Consider the following 14,915-nt stretch of genomic DNA (forward strand, 5'->3'; position numbering starts at 1 on the left):
ATCATTGCCAGAGGGGGCAGGGGGGAGGCAGCACCCTGGGGTGAACCCTGGGAGTATGTGATGTAATGATGTGATGTAACGACATGATGTAATCGCCCTGGAAGTACGTGACGTGATGGCGTGATGTAATCGCCCTGGAAGAACATGACGTGATGACCGTTGCAGCCAGACAAGTTTAGGACGCAGGCCCAAGTCCGTTCTCTGTGCCCTACCATGACGTCTCATGTTCCTTTAGCCTTTAACATTGATCCCTGAAGGACTCCTGTCTACAGGGACTTGTTTAGATATCAAGAGGACGGCATCGCTGTATGCTATTTATTTGAAGCCTAAGGCGTATCACCTTATTTAACTTCTGACCACACTGCTCTCAGGAGGGAAATGTTTATCTGAGAGGTGAGGCCTCCATCATTCACCCCACTGGACGTGGACTTTGGAAGGCGTCTTGAGTGACACTCACCGTGATACGTCTCTCACCCGTGCATACAATAATCAGCCTGCCTCCCCCTTTACTCATTATCTTTCTGTTTCAAAGTATATGCGGGTAATTACCCCAGCCCTCCTCTCTCATTCCACGCTCGCTCCCTGGCCGCAAGGGCCACATTGAGAGCTGTCAGAAACGCCATCGAAACGGCGGACAGGCTCCCGGAGACGGTGATGGCAGTCATCGCACAGCAAGAAACAGACAGAGCCAGGCAGATCTTGAGCACAGTGGTGCAGCGTCCCAAAGTGAAAGAGAAAGGATCTGTCGGCACTGTTCACTCTCCGCCCGTTTGTTTCCCCGTATATAAGGTAAGGGGCGCTGTAGTACAGAAGCTTGTGCGGTATTGCGGTATCGCTCTCCTTCCTGTCCACGCTGGTTTGTAAGTCACTCGGTGTGCGTTGATCTGGCACATTAATGCTGTCACCTCCATCGCAGACTTGAGGTTGGGATGCCATCTTTGCCTTTTGAGCGAGAGCTCTGTGCTCCGAATACACCTCCCCCCTAGTGCCCGCGGCTCCGCGGGATGAATGATACGAAGCCGCAGGACTCAGGTGGGCGCCGCCTACTCGATGCCACATTAAATTCTGGGTCAAAAGGCGTGCATCTCCTCCCCGGGGAGACGGCAGTGCCTTTTTATTCCTCAGCGAACCAGCGCTACACCTCGGCCCGCGCCGTGCAAATAAAAAGCCATTAGTTCCCTTTTGATCCGGGAAATTGAATGGATCAAACTGGGGATTTGTGGCGAATCCCTCCTCCCAAGCTCTTCCCCCTGTCGGAGTTAACTGTGGGTCTTGGTGGTGGGGAGGCGGGAGGCGTCGGAGAGGGAGGGAGCAGGATGCGCTCAGGTCTAATAGCAGGTGGAAAAAAGGGAGGGGATATTCAGATAAAGAAAAGCCACTCAGTTAAATGGAATGTTCCCGCAGGCTTCCGGGTGGGGGTGGGGGTCGAGTTGCACAGAGAGAGGGAAAGAGATAGCGAGAAAGAGATGGACAGAGAGAGGGAGAAGGTGAGGGAGAGAGACGGAAAGAAAGAGGGAGAGAGTGAGAGATGAGGAGCGATAAAGATGGAGAGAGAGGGAGAAGGTGAGGGAGAGAGTGAGAGAGAGAGAATGAAGAGGGGACGGTTTATAACGGTGTCTGAGGCGTGCCTCGGTGAGCCTGCAGCACACACCTGGGGCACCCTGAAATCCCACAGTCCACCTCTGCTGCCACGTCCTGGACGTCCTGCTGAGAGGCCTGGACAGACTGCAGTGATGGGTCATTAACGGCCTGTCACACCACAGTGGTTCCAGGAAACGAGGCTCTGTTCAGATCCGCTTTAGGGAGGAGCACGAGGAGATGGGATCGTGCTATGCACATTCTGCAGGGGATGACAAGGAAAACAACAAGGATGACAAAAAATAGAAATGCCAGACAGACACAATCCATTTACTACACCGCCAGCTTGCTTTCCCTCTTGGTCTCTCTCTCTCTCTCTCTCTCTCTTCCTGTGTCTCTTCCTTTCACACACACACGCTCTCTCGTATGCCCGTGCTTTCTGGAAATCTGTCTGAAATGAGCGGGAAATGATGATAAAAAAATCAGTGTCCACCTGGAGGTTTTTATTTGCCAAAATTCCAGGCCTCCACTGAATCAGACAGTAAGTAGACAGACGCTGCCTGCCTGTCTGCCTGTCTGCCTGTCTCCAGGGACGTCTGATGGCACAGATTGCTGCCAAATTCCCATGAAGTCCATCCAACCCACTGCTTGATCAGATCTGTGCTAACTGTAATTTCACAGTATCTCTAAATTGTGGAGAGTATCTTTTCTCTCTCTTTCATTCTCTCTCTCTCTCTCTCTACAGTGGTAGTTATCGCTCTCTCTCTCTCTCTACAGTGGTAGTTCTCTCTCTCTCTCTCTACAGTGGTAGTTATCGCTCTCTCTCTCTCTCTCTACAGTGGTAGTTCTCTCTCTCTCTCTCTCTCTCTCTCTCTCCAGTGGTAGTTCTCTCTCTCTCTCTCTCTCTCTCTACAGTGGTAGTTCTCTCTCTCTCGCTCTCTCTCTACAGTGGTAGTTATCTCATTCTCTCTCTCTCTCACTCTCTCTCTCTCTCTACAGTGGTAGTTCTCTCTCTCTGCAGTGGTAGTTCTCTCTCTCTCTCTCTCTACAGTGGTAGTTCTCTCTCTCTCTCTCTACAGTGGTAGTTCTTTCTCTCTCTCTCTCTCTACAGTGGTAGTTATCTCTCTCTCTCTACAGTGGTAGTTCTCTCTCTCTACAGTGGTAGTTCTCTCTCTCTACAGTGGTAGTTATCTCGTTCTCTCTCTCTCTCTCTCTCTCTCTCCAGTGGTAGTTCTCTCTCTCTCTCCAGTGGTAGTTATCTCATTCTCTCTCTCTCTCTTTCTGTCTCTCTCTCTACAGTGGTAGTTCTCTCTCTCTCTACAGTGGTAGTTCTCTCTCTCTCTCTCTCTCTCTCTACAGTGGTAGTTCTCTCTCTCTCGCTCTCTCTCTACAGTGGTAGTTATCTCATTCTCTCTCTCTCACTCTCTCTCTCTCTACAGTGGTAGTTCTCTCTCTCTCTGCAGTGGTAGTTCTCTCTCTCTCTCTCTACAGTGGTAGTTCTCTCTCTCTCTCTACAGTGGTAGTTCTTTCTCTCTCTCTCTCTCTCTCTACAGTGGTAGTTATCTCTCTCTCTCTACAGTGGTAGTTCTCTCTCTCTACAGTGGTAGTTCTCTCTCTCTCTACAGTGGTAGTTATCTCGTTCTCTCTCTCTCTCTCTCTCTCCAGTGGTAGTTCTCTCTCTCTCTCCAGTGGTAGTTATCTCATTCTCTCTCTCTCTCTTTCTCTCTCTCTCTCTACAGTGGTAGTTCTCTCTCTCTTTCTCTACAGTGGTAGTTCTCTCTCTCTCTCTCTGCAGTGGTAGTTCTCTCTCTCTCTGCAGTAGTAGTTCTCTCTCTCTCTCCAATGGTAGTTCTCTCTCTCCCTCTCTCCAATGGTAGTTCTCTCTCTCCCTCTCTACAGTGGTAGTTCTTTCTCTCTCTCTCTCTCTCTCTCTCTCTCTCTCTCTCTCTCTCTCTCTCCAGTGGTAGTTCTCTCTCTCTCTCTCTCTACAGTGGTAGTTCTCTCTCTCTCGCTCTCTACAGTGGTAGTCATCTCATTCTCTCTCTCTCTCTCTACAGTGGTGGTTCTCTCTCTCTCTCTGCAGTGGTATTTCTCTCTCTCTCTCTACAGTGGTAGTTCTCTCTCTCTGCAGTGGTAGTTATCTCATTCTCTCTCTCTCTCTCTCTTTACAGTGGTAGTTCTCTCTCTCTCTCTACAGTGGTAGTTATCTCATTCTCTCTCTCTCTCTCTCTCCAGTGGTAGTTCTCTCTCTCTCTCTCTCTCTCTCTCTCTCTCTCTCTCTCTCTCTCTCTCTCCAGTGGTAGTTATTTCATTCTCTCTCTCTCTTTCTCTCTCTCTCTCTACAGTGGTAGTTCTCTCTCTCTTTCTCTATAGTGGTAGTTCTCTCTCTCTCTACAGTGGTAGTTCTCTCTCTCTCTGCAGTAGTAGTTCTCTCTCTCTCTCTCCAATGGTAGTTCTCTCTCTCTCTCTACAGTGGTAGTTCTTTCTCTCTCTCTCTCTCTCTCTCTCTCTCTCCAGTGGTAGTTCTCGCTCTCTCTCTACAGTGGTAGTTCTCTCTCTCTCTCTCTCTACAGTGGTAGTCATCTCATTCTCTCTCTCTCTCTCTACAGTGGTGGTTCTCTCTCTCTACAGTGGTATTTCTCTCTCTCTCTACAGTGGTAGTTCTCTCTCTCTCTGCAGTGGTAGTTCTCTCTCTCTCTCTACAGTGGTAGTTATCTCATTCTCTCTCTCTACAGTGGTAGTTCTCTCTCTGTGTCTGCAGTGGTAGTTCTCTCTCTCTACAGTGGTAGTTATTTCATTCTCTCTCTCTCTCTCTCTACAGTGGTAGTTCTCTCTCTCTCTACAGTGGTAGCTCTCTCTCTCTCTACAGTGGTAATCTCACTCTCTCTCTCTCTCTTTACAGTGGTAGTTCTCTCTCTCTCTACAGTGGTAGTTCTCTCTCTCTACAGTGGTAGTTCTCTCTCTCTCTCTACAGTGGTAGTTATCTCATTCTCTCTCTCTCTCTCTCTCTCTCCAGTGGTAGTTCTCTCTCTCTCTCTCCCCAGTGGTAGTTATCTCATTCTCTCTCTCTCTTTCTCTCTCTCTCTCTCTACAGTGGTAGTTCTCTCTCTCTTTCTCTACAGTGGTAGTTCTCTCTCTCTCTACAGTGGTAATTCTCTCTCTCTCTCTACAGTGGTAGTTCTCTCTCTCTCTCTCTCCAGTGGTAGTTCTCTCTCTCTCTCTCTCCAGTGGTAGTTCTCTCTCTCTCTCTACAGTGGTAGTTCTCTCATTCTCTCTCTCTCTCTCTACAGTGGTAGATCTCTCTCTCTCTACAGTGGTAGTTCTCTCTCTCTCTCTACAGTGGTAGTTCTCTCACTCTCGCTCTCTCTCTCTACAGTGGTAGTTCTCTCTCTCTCTCTACAGTGGTAATTCTCTCTCTCTCTCTCTACAGTGGTAGTTATCTCATTCTCTCTCTCTACAGTGGTAGTTCTCTCTCTGTGTCTGCAGTGGTAGTTCTCTCTCTCTACAGTGGTAGTTCTCTCTCTCTCTCTCTACAGTGGTAGTTATTTCATTCTCTCTCTCTCTCTACAGTGGTAGTTCTCTCTCTCTCTCTCTACAGTGGTAGCTCTCTCTCTCTCTACAGTGGTAGTTATCTCTCTCTCTCTCTCTCTCTCTTTACAGTGGTAGTTCTCTCTCTCTCTCTCTACAGTGGTAGTTCTCTCTCTCTCTACAGTGGTAGTTCTCTCTCTCTCTCTCTACAGTGGTAGTTATCTCATTCTCTCTCTCTCTCTCTCTCTCTCTCTCTCTCTCTCTCTCTCCAGTGGTAGTTCTCTCTCTCTCTCTCTCTCTCCCCAGTGGTAGTTATCTCATTCTCTCTCTCTCTTTCTCTCTCTCTCTCTCTACAGTGGTAGTTCTCTCTCTCTTTCTCTACAGTGGTAGTTCTCTCTCTCTCTACAGTGGTAGTTCTCTCTCTCTCTCTCTACAGTGGTAGTTCTCTCTCTCTCTCTCTCCAGTGGTAGTTCTCTCTCTCTCTCTCTCCAGTGGTAGTTCTCTCTCTCTCTCTACAGTGGTAGTTCTCTCTCTCTCTACAGTGGTAGTTCTCTCATTCTCTCTCTCTCTCTCTCTACAGTGGTAGATCTCTCTCTCTACAGTGGTAGTTCTCTCTCTCTCTCTACAGTGGTAGTTCTCTCGCTCTCTCGCTCTCTCTCTCTACAGTGGTAATTCTCTCTCTCTCTCTACAGTGGTAGTTCTCTCGCTCTCTCGCTCTCTCTCTCTACAGTGGTAGTTCTCTCTCTCTCTCTCTACTTTGGTAGTTCTCTCTCTCTCTCTACAGTGGTAGTTCTCTCTCTCTCTCTCTCCCCAGTGGTAGTTCTCGCATTCTCTCTCAGACCTCCTGCAGAGATAGAAGGAATGTGGCGATCTCAGTCAATGTGTCTGTGTGCCAGTATTGCCTTTGATACCACTGGCAGCACTTTACCTGCCATGCTAATCTAAACTCCCATCTCTCTCTCATTTTCTCTTTCGCGTTCCCTCTCACTCTCACTCTCTCTCTCTCCCTCTTCTTTTCTTCAGGCAAACCAGGGAGCAGGAGACACCCCCAGATTTCTTCTACTTCTCTGACTTCGAGAGGCACAACGCGGAGATCGCCGCATTTCACCTCGACAGGTAGGCCGGCCCATTCCGCACCGCTGTCGGGGCGAAGTAGCAAGGCCTGTTCCGCTGGTCTCTCCGCTTTGCCCCCCCCCCCCCCCCCACCGCGCAGCCGTGCGCGTGTGCAGCAGCTGGAGGCAGCGTTCGCCGAGTTTCCGCACTGTTTCAAGAATCCGCCCGCTTCGCTGCACTCCCACACATAAAAGCTGAGCTGAAGCCTGAAAAGAGGGGACAGCACATTATTCTCCATATAGATAGCAATGCTTGCCAGTCCACAAAGGCTCATGATTCCACAAACACCTCCAATGTTTTGTTGAAGTGGTGACGTGGCATGTGCAAGGCATCCATTTTGGCCCGTAAGAGGTTCTGGCCAGCCCTGAAGAGCAGCCCGGACCTCCGCTCACGGCGCTGAGCTCCCCACGCCAGGTCCGATTCCGCGCGCGTCCGCCAGAACTCGTCACTCCACCCCCTGGCCAGCAGCCGCAGAAGCACTTAGCAGAATTGATTCGATCCACTTCACTCCTGCTCCGGGTCTCGGGGGAGGGTAACGAAGCGCATATGAGAGCAATCAAAAGTTGGGAGAAGCTCCCTGCTGACTTTAACGAGGAAGCCCAGAGGAAACCCTCCGCACGGGGTCCGGCGTCGATACCGCTTGTTATTGCGCTCAGGTGCTTTTTTTTTTTTTCTTTCTTCAACGCCACACCTGAACCTAACACCTGTGGACTCGCGCATACTTCACAGCCTGTGACACTATGAAAGAAAACAGTGTGTGACTGCTGAGCCCAGCGCTGTATGTGAAGAGGCAGCAAATGAGCAGGGCTGGGTTGCAGCGGCGTTTTACGAGGTCGTTGTAGTGCGTGCATCACATCACCATAGTTCAAGCTTGAAACAGATTTTCTCTCGAGGAATAATATTAAATGCTTTGTAGTCGTTACATTTTATGAGGCAAGTTAATTGCAAACACATTCTCATAACGCCCCGCTGCCGAGCCCACAGCATGATGTATTTGGGATATTATTTTTATGTACTGCTGTTCAATAGCACATAACCACCAAGGCAGAATTAGTGAGAAGTGTGAGACACACAAAGCACAAAGGGGCCAAATACTAATATATATGTAGTAGCCCTTGGAGTCTGACGTGAAAGTCTCCACTGTTGCTCGATACGTCTCGTCTATGCTCTGGACATCTGCGGTCAGCACAACGCTCAAACACAGATGTGGTCACCGTGAAAACCACATCAAGACATAAAAACACAAACATTTTCCAGATTTGATAAAGGCTAGAAAACATCAAATCACATAAAAGCTCATTCAACAAATTAGCAAACTAATTAAACATAATGAATAAATAATGCCAGACCTTGCCACACTCACAAAGGAACGCATAGTATGACAATAATCCTTCTTCCATCACAGTAAAATAAGCAAAAGTACATTTGAATTTGTGAAATGCAATAGAGTCACCATTGCCAAATAGACCAAGGCAATATTCGAAATAATCTTCTCTATACTGTGTACAGCCTACTGCACTCACTATATACCGGTATATTGCATACTGGTCCCCATAGTAGTATGCAGTATAGTATCCAGTATGCGACAAATGCAAACCACACTACAAGGTCACATGATCATCTAAAGGTTCTGCCTGATTATGAAAGCTTTTCTGTTGCATGATGGGATGCAGTACACCACAAAGATGCTCTGGTCTCTGGAATATATGCCTGGAGTTGCACGTCATGCAGGTATCTGTCACATACGGGTTCATGTTCGCACATGGCATACTGATTTGAGACCCAATCAGAAGGCTATTTTGAACACAGCCCGAGGCTACGCGCAAACACTGAAACCTGCCAGCCATTCTAAGTTGCTCAGTGGTCGGATAACTGCCGAAGGGGAGGCTGTGTGCTTCCCTTATGTGAGGATGGAATATAGCACAGTGTTTCATGTCCTTCTCTCTGCACCATATGCGCCATTCTTTATTTCGTGGTCCCGCACTAGCACGGCCATGCGGCTGACAGGCTGTTCACGGAGGGCCGAGCCTTAACACTGGCCCCTTTGTCAGGAGCCTCCAGCGTGGCGTGGCAGTTTCGAAGCCCCCCTGGGTGGCCTAGCCTTCAGGGCTTGGGTTTCCGTCCCCCCGGGGCCCGGGGCCCAGACACCTCCGGAAGGCCGGGTTGTCAAGAGTTCACACTGGCTGAAGGAAGTACTGACAGAGATAGGCCGCTTCACACACGCGCAAACACGCACACATGCACTCACACACAAGAGTAGAGGTGTGTGAGATGGAGGAAGATTGGAGCGGCCCCCGGGGGCCTCATGTGGCTGCGCAGGCAATAAGCAGACTCTAAAAGGCCAATAAGTAGCAGCGAAGGAGGTGTCACAAAGCAGATGAGTTATGAATGGCCCCGTGCGCCAAGACAGGGCTGAGACAGCAGCTGTCGCTGACTGGGAGAATTATTAAATCATTATGCAGTCACTTCGAGGAATCGTTCCCTATTTCCATGCATCGTCTACACTCTGCAAAATTTGCTTGGTTATGACTTGATGAAACCTGTACTGAGATGATCTGTGTGACTGCTGTGTGATTAGTATGTTGATCTTCTTGTTTTAATAACTTAGATGAACATCAGAATTATCACTCGTAACAGCATCAATCAATAGCTTTGATAAGCCAGCCAAGGGAGAGCTGCATGTGGGTAAGGATGGTCGTGATTTGGTGGGAGAGAAGACAGCGTGCTAAAGTCTACCTTTTTTCCTTACTTCTCTTCCAGAATTCTAGATTTCCGACGTGTCCCACCGGTGGCCGGCCGGCTGGTGAACATGACGCGTGAGATCCGGGACGTGACCCGCGACAAAAAGCTTTGGCGGACCTTTTTCATCTCTCCAGGTACTGGCGCAGGCTGTGAGGTTCCTGTGTGTCAGGTCGATAAGCCTCTCTCTGCCCTGACCCCACCCACTCGTCCCTTTCGCACTTAGTCCGAGCTAAGGCCAGAGCGGGGGCCCGTTTCCTACTGCAAGGCGGGCATTTCATGGCTTTTAGATGTAGAGTCACAGACACACATAGCTTTGCCTGCCTCTGGCTAGGAAATGTATTTTCAGGTACGTAATCAGTGCTGTGTTTTGCATTGAGGGTAAGAGCCATTTGCCAGGCTCAAAGGCAGATTTTCCTTCATTAAGTATGCTAATAAACATTAATTATCATTAGCATACTGTGGTTACTTTTTCACTTTAAACTTTTCCAGAAGTAAAAAGGTTGTCATAGCCCAAGAGATTTAGTGACATAAAATATTTGCCAACAGTGAGCCGTTGACAGAATAATTAATCATACACTAAACTGAAGGAATCACAACAAACACCATGTGAATAAACACAACCGAGCTTGGTAACATCAACCTACATGTTTTATACAGGTCAGAAGTTACACTTTCAACATTTCTCACAAATATTTCTTGAGCAATTTATTGAGAAAAGGCCTCATTCTCGACAGTGTAACTCTATCAGATTTCTCACTAGAATCACTAGGAATCACATACCAGCCTAGAGTCATCCTGCACCTAATCACCTCTAGCCATACACCAGTGTTACTGCTATATGACTGACAGCAGTGAAACCACCTGTGAAACCGTCTCTCCCATGCCACCAGGTTCCGGTCTCACTGTACTCTAGTATCCCCTCCTCACAGTCTCTCTGTGTCTGTGTCTCCTGGTTTTTTCGCCTGCCCAAAACAGGTGGCTCAGTTTCCCAGCCCCGCCCCCCATCCGGCCCCAGCCCCGCCTCCCATCCGGCCCCAGCCCCGCCTCCCATCCGGCCCCAGCCCCGCCTCCCAGCCAGCCTGTCCCTCCTCCTCCCCTGCTAAGCTGTAACAACGCTCTCTTCCTCCCACCTGCAGCCAACAACGTCTGCTTCTACGGCGAGTGCTCGTACTACTGCTCCACCGAGCACGCTCTGTGCGGCAAGCCCGACCAGATCGAGGGCTCGCTGGCGGCGTTCCTGCCCGACCTGTCCCTGGCCAAGCGCAAGACTTGGAGGAACCCCTGGCGCCGCTCCTACCACAAGCGCAAGAAAGCCGAGTAAGCCCCCCCCCCTGCCCCTCCTCAGTTCTCCTTCACATCCTCAGCACCCCACGAACTCACTGAACCTCGGTCAGCATGGCCCTCCCTGGCCCTTTGCTCCGCCGGACTGTCTGACACAGATCGCATCCGGCGAGATCTGCTGGAACGGAGAAGAGCTGAGTGACTGCTGCTCTGGTTAGAGGAAAGGAGCAAGGGAACACATTATTTATTCTTCCCTAGTCCTGCCCCTCTGTGTTAATGAGAAGAGCTCCCTTATCTCTCAGTCTTCTGTCAACACTTCCACATGGCATGCACCTAACTCCACGAGTGACAACTGTCTCTTAGGGGATCGGTGTATAAATACAATAATACAGGGAAATAGAAGCCTGTAGTCTGTAGATATCTGACAAAAAACCCATATTTGGTTCAGGGTAGGGTAGTAATCCTGCTCTGCTTGTCCACGTACAGGTGGGAAGTGGATCCCGATTACTGCGACGAAGTCAAGCAGACTCCACCGTACGACCATGGCACGCGCCTTCTGGACATCATGGACATGACCATCTTTGACTTCCTCATGGGTAAATCCCACGGTCGTCTGGCAATGCCGTCCAAATTCTACCCACCTGCTTGAATGACTTTAGATTCAGTGTGTGGTTGTTGGATTGCAAGATATGAGATGGAGGATGTTTTTGCAGATTCATCACTGTTTAGATCAGTGTGACCAAACGTATAACACTCTGAAAGACTACTGGTCAAAATCAGTAGCATCAACTGCAAAGCTCATAATCAAAAGACTTTAACTGTCTATGTATTTGTTTCTCTCTCTCTCTCTCTTGCTCTCTCTCTCTCTCTCGTACAGGTAACATGGACCGTCACCACTATGAGACTTTTGAGAAGTTTGGGAACGAGACGTTCATCATCCATCTGGACAACGGCCGAGGGTGAGCCGTCGTCAGCGTGCACCCGAGCGTCGGCACTAAGCCCCCCCCGCGCTGTGCATCCCTCCATCTCGCAGCTATGTCCACAACACGGTCCGAAACCATGGAAACGGGAGCTTGCATAAAAGGAGCACGAGTGCTGTGGGAGAAAGGTCAGACCGGGCTGGCGGGAAGCAACGTATCTCGCCTGCGAACGCGGGCCGTGCGGGGGCCCTGGAGCAGTGCGCGTAGATTTGCTACAACGGAAAACGCTTTGTGCCACAGCGAGCACAAAGCGTTTGTGCAGCTTATTATGTGTCAACACAGAAGGCAATTTTCACAGTGTTAAAGTAAGCCAAATCCGAGACCGAAGGGTGCTTCCAGTGGAGATTTCGTTATTCCAATAGCTCTCCACTTCCGAATTCGATTATTGGGGCATCAGGGAGCCCTTTAGCCGATACCAGTGCTTTTCATGGCTATTAGAGCTGCAGAGGATGTAGACCATACTGGATTTCTCCTAGACCAGCCTGGGGCGGTGCACTCGCCTCAAAGACACAAGTAGCTTTCAGAGCCAGAGAGGCTGGAAATGGTCATGTTTGAGCACTGCGTCCACATGGCTGAGTGCCTGCTATCAGATCTGAAGCAGCAACCCCCTGGTCCACAGGCTGAGGCCTCTGAGCTACAGCGACTATTTCAGCACAGGCTCATCTGTTTGAGTTCCGATTCTTTTGCTTCTCCCCTCAGGTTTGGAAAGCACTCCCATGATGAAATGTCGATCTTGGTGCCCTTGAGTCAATGCTGCAGGTGAAGTCTCTTTGTCTTGTTTGTCATCCTAAACGTGTGCGTGTTTGTGGGGCCAAAAAAAAAAAAAACTCCTTTGAACACCGCTCCTCTTCACCTGTCACTTACCACTTTCTTTCACTCTCTGCCTCTCTCTCGCTTTCTTTCACCCTTTCCTCCTTCCCTCCCTCTCCTTCTCTCCCCTCCGCCCCAGGGTGCGGAGGTCCACCTACCTGCGGCTGCAGCTCCTGGCCAAGGAGGAGTACCGTCTCAGCTCCCTGATGGAGGAGTCCCTCGTGCGAGACCGCCTGGCGCCCGTCCTCATTGGCCCACACCTGCAGGCGCTGGACCGCCGCCTGCGCCTGGTCCTCGACGTGCTGGCCGAGTGCGTGGACAAGGAGGGCCTCGCCACTGTAGTGGAGGACGACCTTGAGCCCCGGCCTGCCGGGCCCTTCCACCAGGTGCCTGGGGCCAGGTAGTGTTGCCCCGCAGCTGGAACCAGAGCGCCCCTCGCTCCGTCAGGCCTCACCGGCCGCGACCCCCACGTCATGAGCCTCGGGATGGCGCACTCCAGTCGCAGCTTTGAATTCAGTGAATTCCAAATTAGCCGCCGATGCGTCTGACCCCAGCGTCCTGCATACGTGTGCGTGTTTATGCCCATGCCAGAAGAGTTTCTTCCAGAGGCCTCGGACCAGCAGCACTGCATAAAAGAGATCCATTTACTTACCTTTTGGTGGCACCCATGAGCAGCTAGGACCGCATTTATTTTGGTTTTCTTTTCTTGTTTTTTGTTGTTGTTGTTGTTTTGTTTTTGCCTTTGAAAGCCAAGGCTTGTACTTCAGCCATGATGGAAGACGCAGAACATACTATTTTGTTACATCCCGCTGTTTCGTTAGATGACCTGTCCCGCAGAAAGAAAAAAAAATATGAATTTTGCATATTTATATTTTAAAGTCACAGAGTGACCAAACTGCACAGCGACTGTGCAGATGAGATGGTCCACGGCAGATGCACAAAGACAATAGAAAAGAGAGATGAATAGTTGATGTACTACAGTTAACAGAACACTTACAGATATATGTGTGGCTGCCGTTCGTTTCGTATATATCCACCTGGTGCAGTGCTGCTTGCGTGCAGAAGGGCATTTTCAAGCTTTAAGAGGGGCTCTGCAGTGCAATGCTTCTCCCGCGAGGACTCTCACAACCCCTCTACGCTTCTGACCGGAATTGCTTCTCCCAGCCTCCCCGCCCCTCGCCACCTTTCAGACTCATTGCAAAATTGGATATTGTGCGATCCGACATTAAGAGGGGTTTTTTTCCCTCTGTGTGGTGAACCTCACACTTCCTCTTTTATTTAGAGTTATTCAGCGTTGGAGTGCGCGCGTCGCTTCGGTTTATTCAAAAGTGTATCCTGGGTGGATACTTCGTGCAGAAGTACAAAATGACGCTGATTAGTGCTTCTGGGGTCCCGGGGCGGTCCTGACTGCAGTCTTCGACCCCCTGCAGGACGCACGGGACTCCAGCGTCCTTCTCTTCGCCACACGCGCGCGCGATCTGATCCCGTCTCTGCGGCGGTGCTCGCGGCGGTGAGCGTGCGGTGCAGTCGCAGAGAGCGGAAGCAAGCGTCCCGGCGTACAGTATGACCCAAGGAAACAGCCAGTAGTCCCTTTTTATTGTAATATTGGCCGTTTTCATGATATGGCGCCAATCGTTTTGTCTACTCTTCGATTCAGTTTGCCGTATAGAAATTATTAAGCAGACACAGTTCTGCGCTAGAGTTTTTTACGATTAAAAATGTCTTTTTTTTCTCTCTGCTGGTACTGGAAATTTTACGACTACACTACATCCTACGTCAGTGCAGTCATTATAGTCCAAAAGCTCTCTTTACAGTTATTTCTTTTCGTTCCGAATCACGGATTTTGGCTTGTGAATCATTTGGTAAACAATGGCCAAAAAAGGCAAGAGAGTACCATTACCATATCCACGGCAGCCGCTGCCTTCCGGTTCACATAACCCACTTCACATACATACCAGCCTTTATTTAAGAACAGACGTGTGCTTTTACGATACGGTCCAGAGCAAGCTATTGCAGAAATACTCGTTGCAGTCGCGTGTTGTATTTTGATTATTTATTGACATCTAAAGAATATACATTAGTGCAAATGTTCTTTGTTGCTTTTCCTTTTATCGTTCTTCATGGGCTCCGTTTTTATGAGGTTATCACTTTTAATGAACACATCCACATTATCTAAAACGGTATCATTTGGTCACGAATCTACAAGACTGCGTACGATGAGAACGGTGAATTGGCGTACGCGAGCATTTTCTGCGTAAACTCAGTGCCTGTGCAATGCTAGATACTTGAATGTTTTTGGGACAAATGAACCTTACGACCCTTCCGGACAAACAATGAGCGTGATTTCGCAACAGGGGAGACGCTGGGACCGTGGTGGACTTCAGGATGTCAGGCTGGATGGAAAGTCTCCCTGCTCGTTCCATGTGTATGTGTACATATCTATAATTACTATACGTTCAACCCAAGAGGCTGTTGTTAACGGCCAAAATGCTTCTGTCCTCGACCCCCTTATGCATTGTTACTGTGAAGACTTGTTTGCAAAATGATAAAGATGTGCAATAAAAGAAGCTTAAGCTGTTTGTGTGTGTGTGTGTGTGTGTGTGTGTGTGTGTGTGTGTGTGTGTGTGTGTGTGTGTGTGTGTGTGTGTGTGTGTGTGTAAAAGAGTGAGGGACCACAGATCTAGACATTTCTTACCATGCTGTGGTTATTCCTTAAATACAACTGACATTTATTACAAAGATTGCAGGGAACAGCCATACTGCCTTTATGATAGGAAATACAGACAAATTGGCACTGTTAACGCTGGGTTTAGAAGAGCTCAGTGAGAGTGATCTCTGTCTGCCAGGTTCAACCCACCCAAGTAGGCCAGAGCCATGGGAAGC

At 49.3% G+C, this 14,915-nt stretch overlaps 1 protein-coding gene across 2 annotated transcripts in view; it reads left to right on the top strand.

Annotated features, from left to right (window-relative positions):
• Positions 1-14,611, top strand: part of fam20ca (FAM20C golgi associated secretory pathway kinase a) — a 42,202-nt gene extending 27,591 nt beyond the window's left edge. For both annotated transcript variants that reach the window (XM_026998034.3, XM_081711319.1), the window contains 7 exons: positions 6,130-6,222; positions 8,980-9,095; positions 10,098-10,278; positions 10,729-10,838; positions 11,120-11,201; positions 11,922-11,981; positions 12,172-14,611. In XM_026998034.3, the coding sequence (XP_026853835.2) occupies positions 6,130-6,222; positions 8,980-9,095; positions 10,098-10,278; positions 10,729-10,838; positions 11,120-11,201; positions 11,922-11,981; positions 12,172-12,436 (907 nt within the window). In that variant the 3' untranslated portion in view covers positions 12,437-14,611. The remainder of the gene's footprint in view (positions 1-6,129; positions 6,223-8,979; positions 9,096-10,097; positions 10,279-10,728; positions 10,839-11,119; positions 11,202-11,921; positions 11,982-12,171) is intronic.
• Positions 14,612-14,915: the final 304 nt, after the last annotated feature.

The sequence above is a fragment of the Electrophorus electricus genome, chromosome 3 (assembly GCF_041902795.1).
Source record: "Electrophorus electricus isolate QZ-2024a chromosome 3, ASM4190279v1, whole genome shotgun sequence".
Taxonomy (NCBI): Eukaryota; Metazoa; Chordata; class Actinopteri; order Gymnotiformes; family Gymnotidae; genus Electrophorus; species Electrophorus electricus.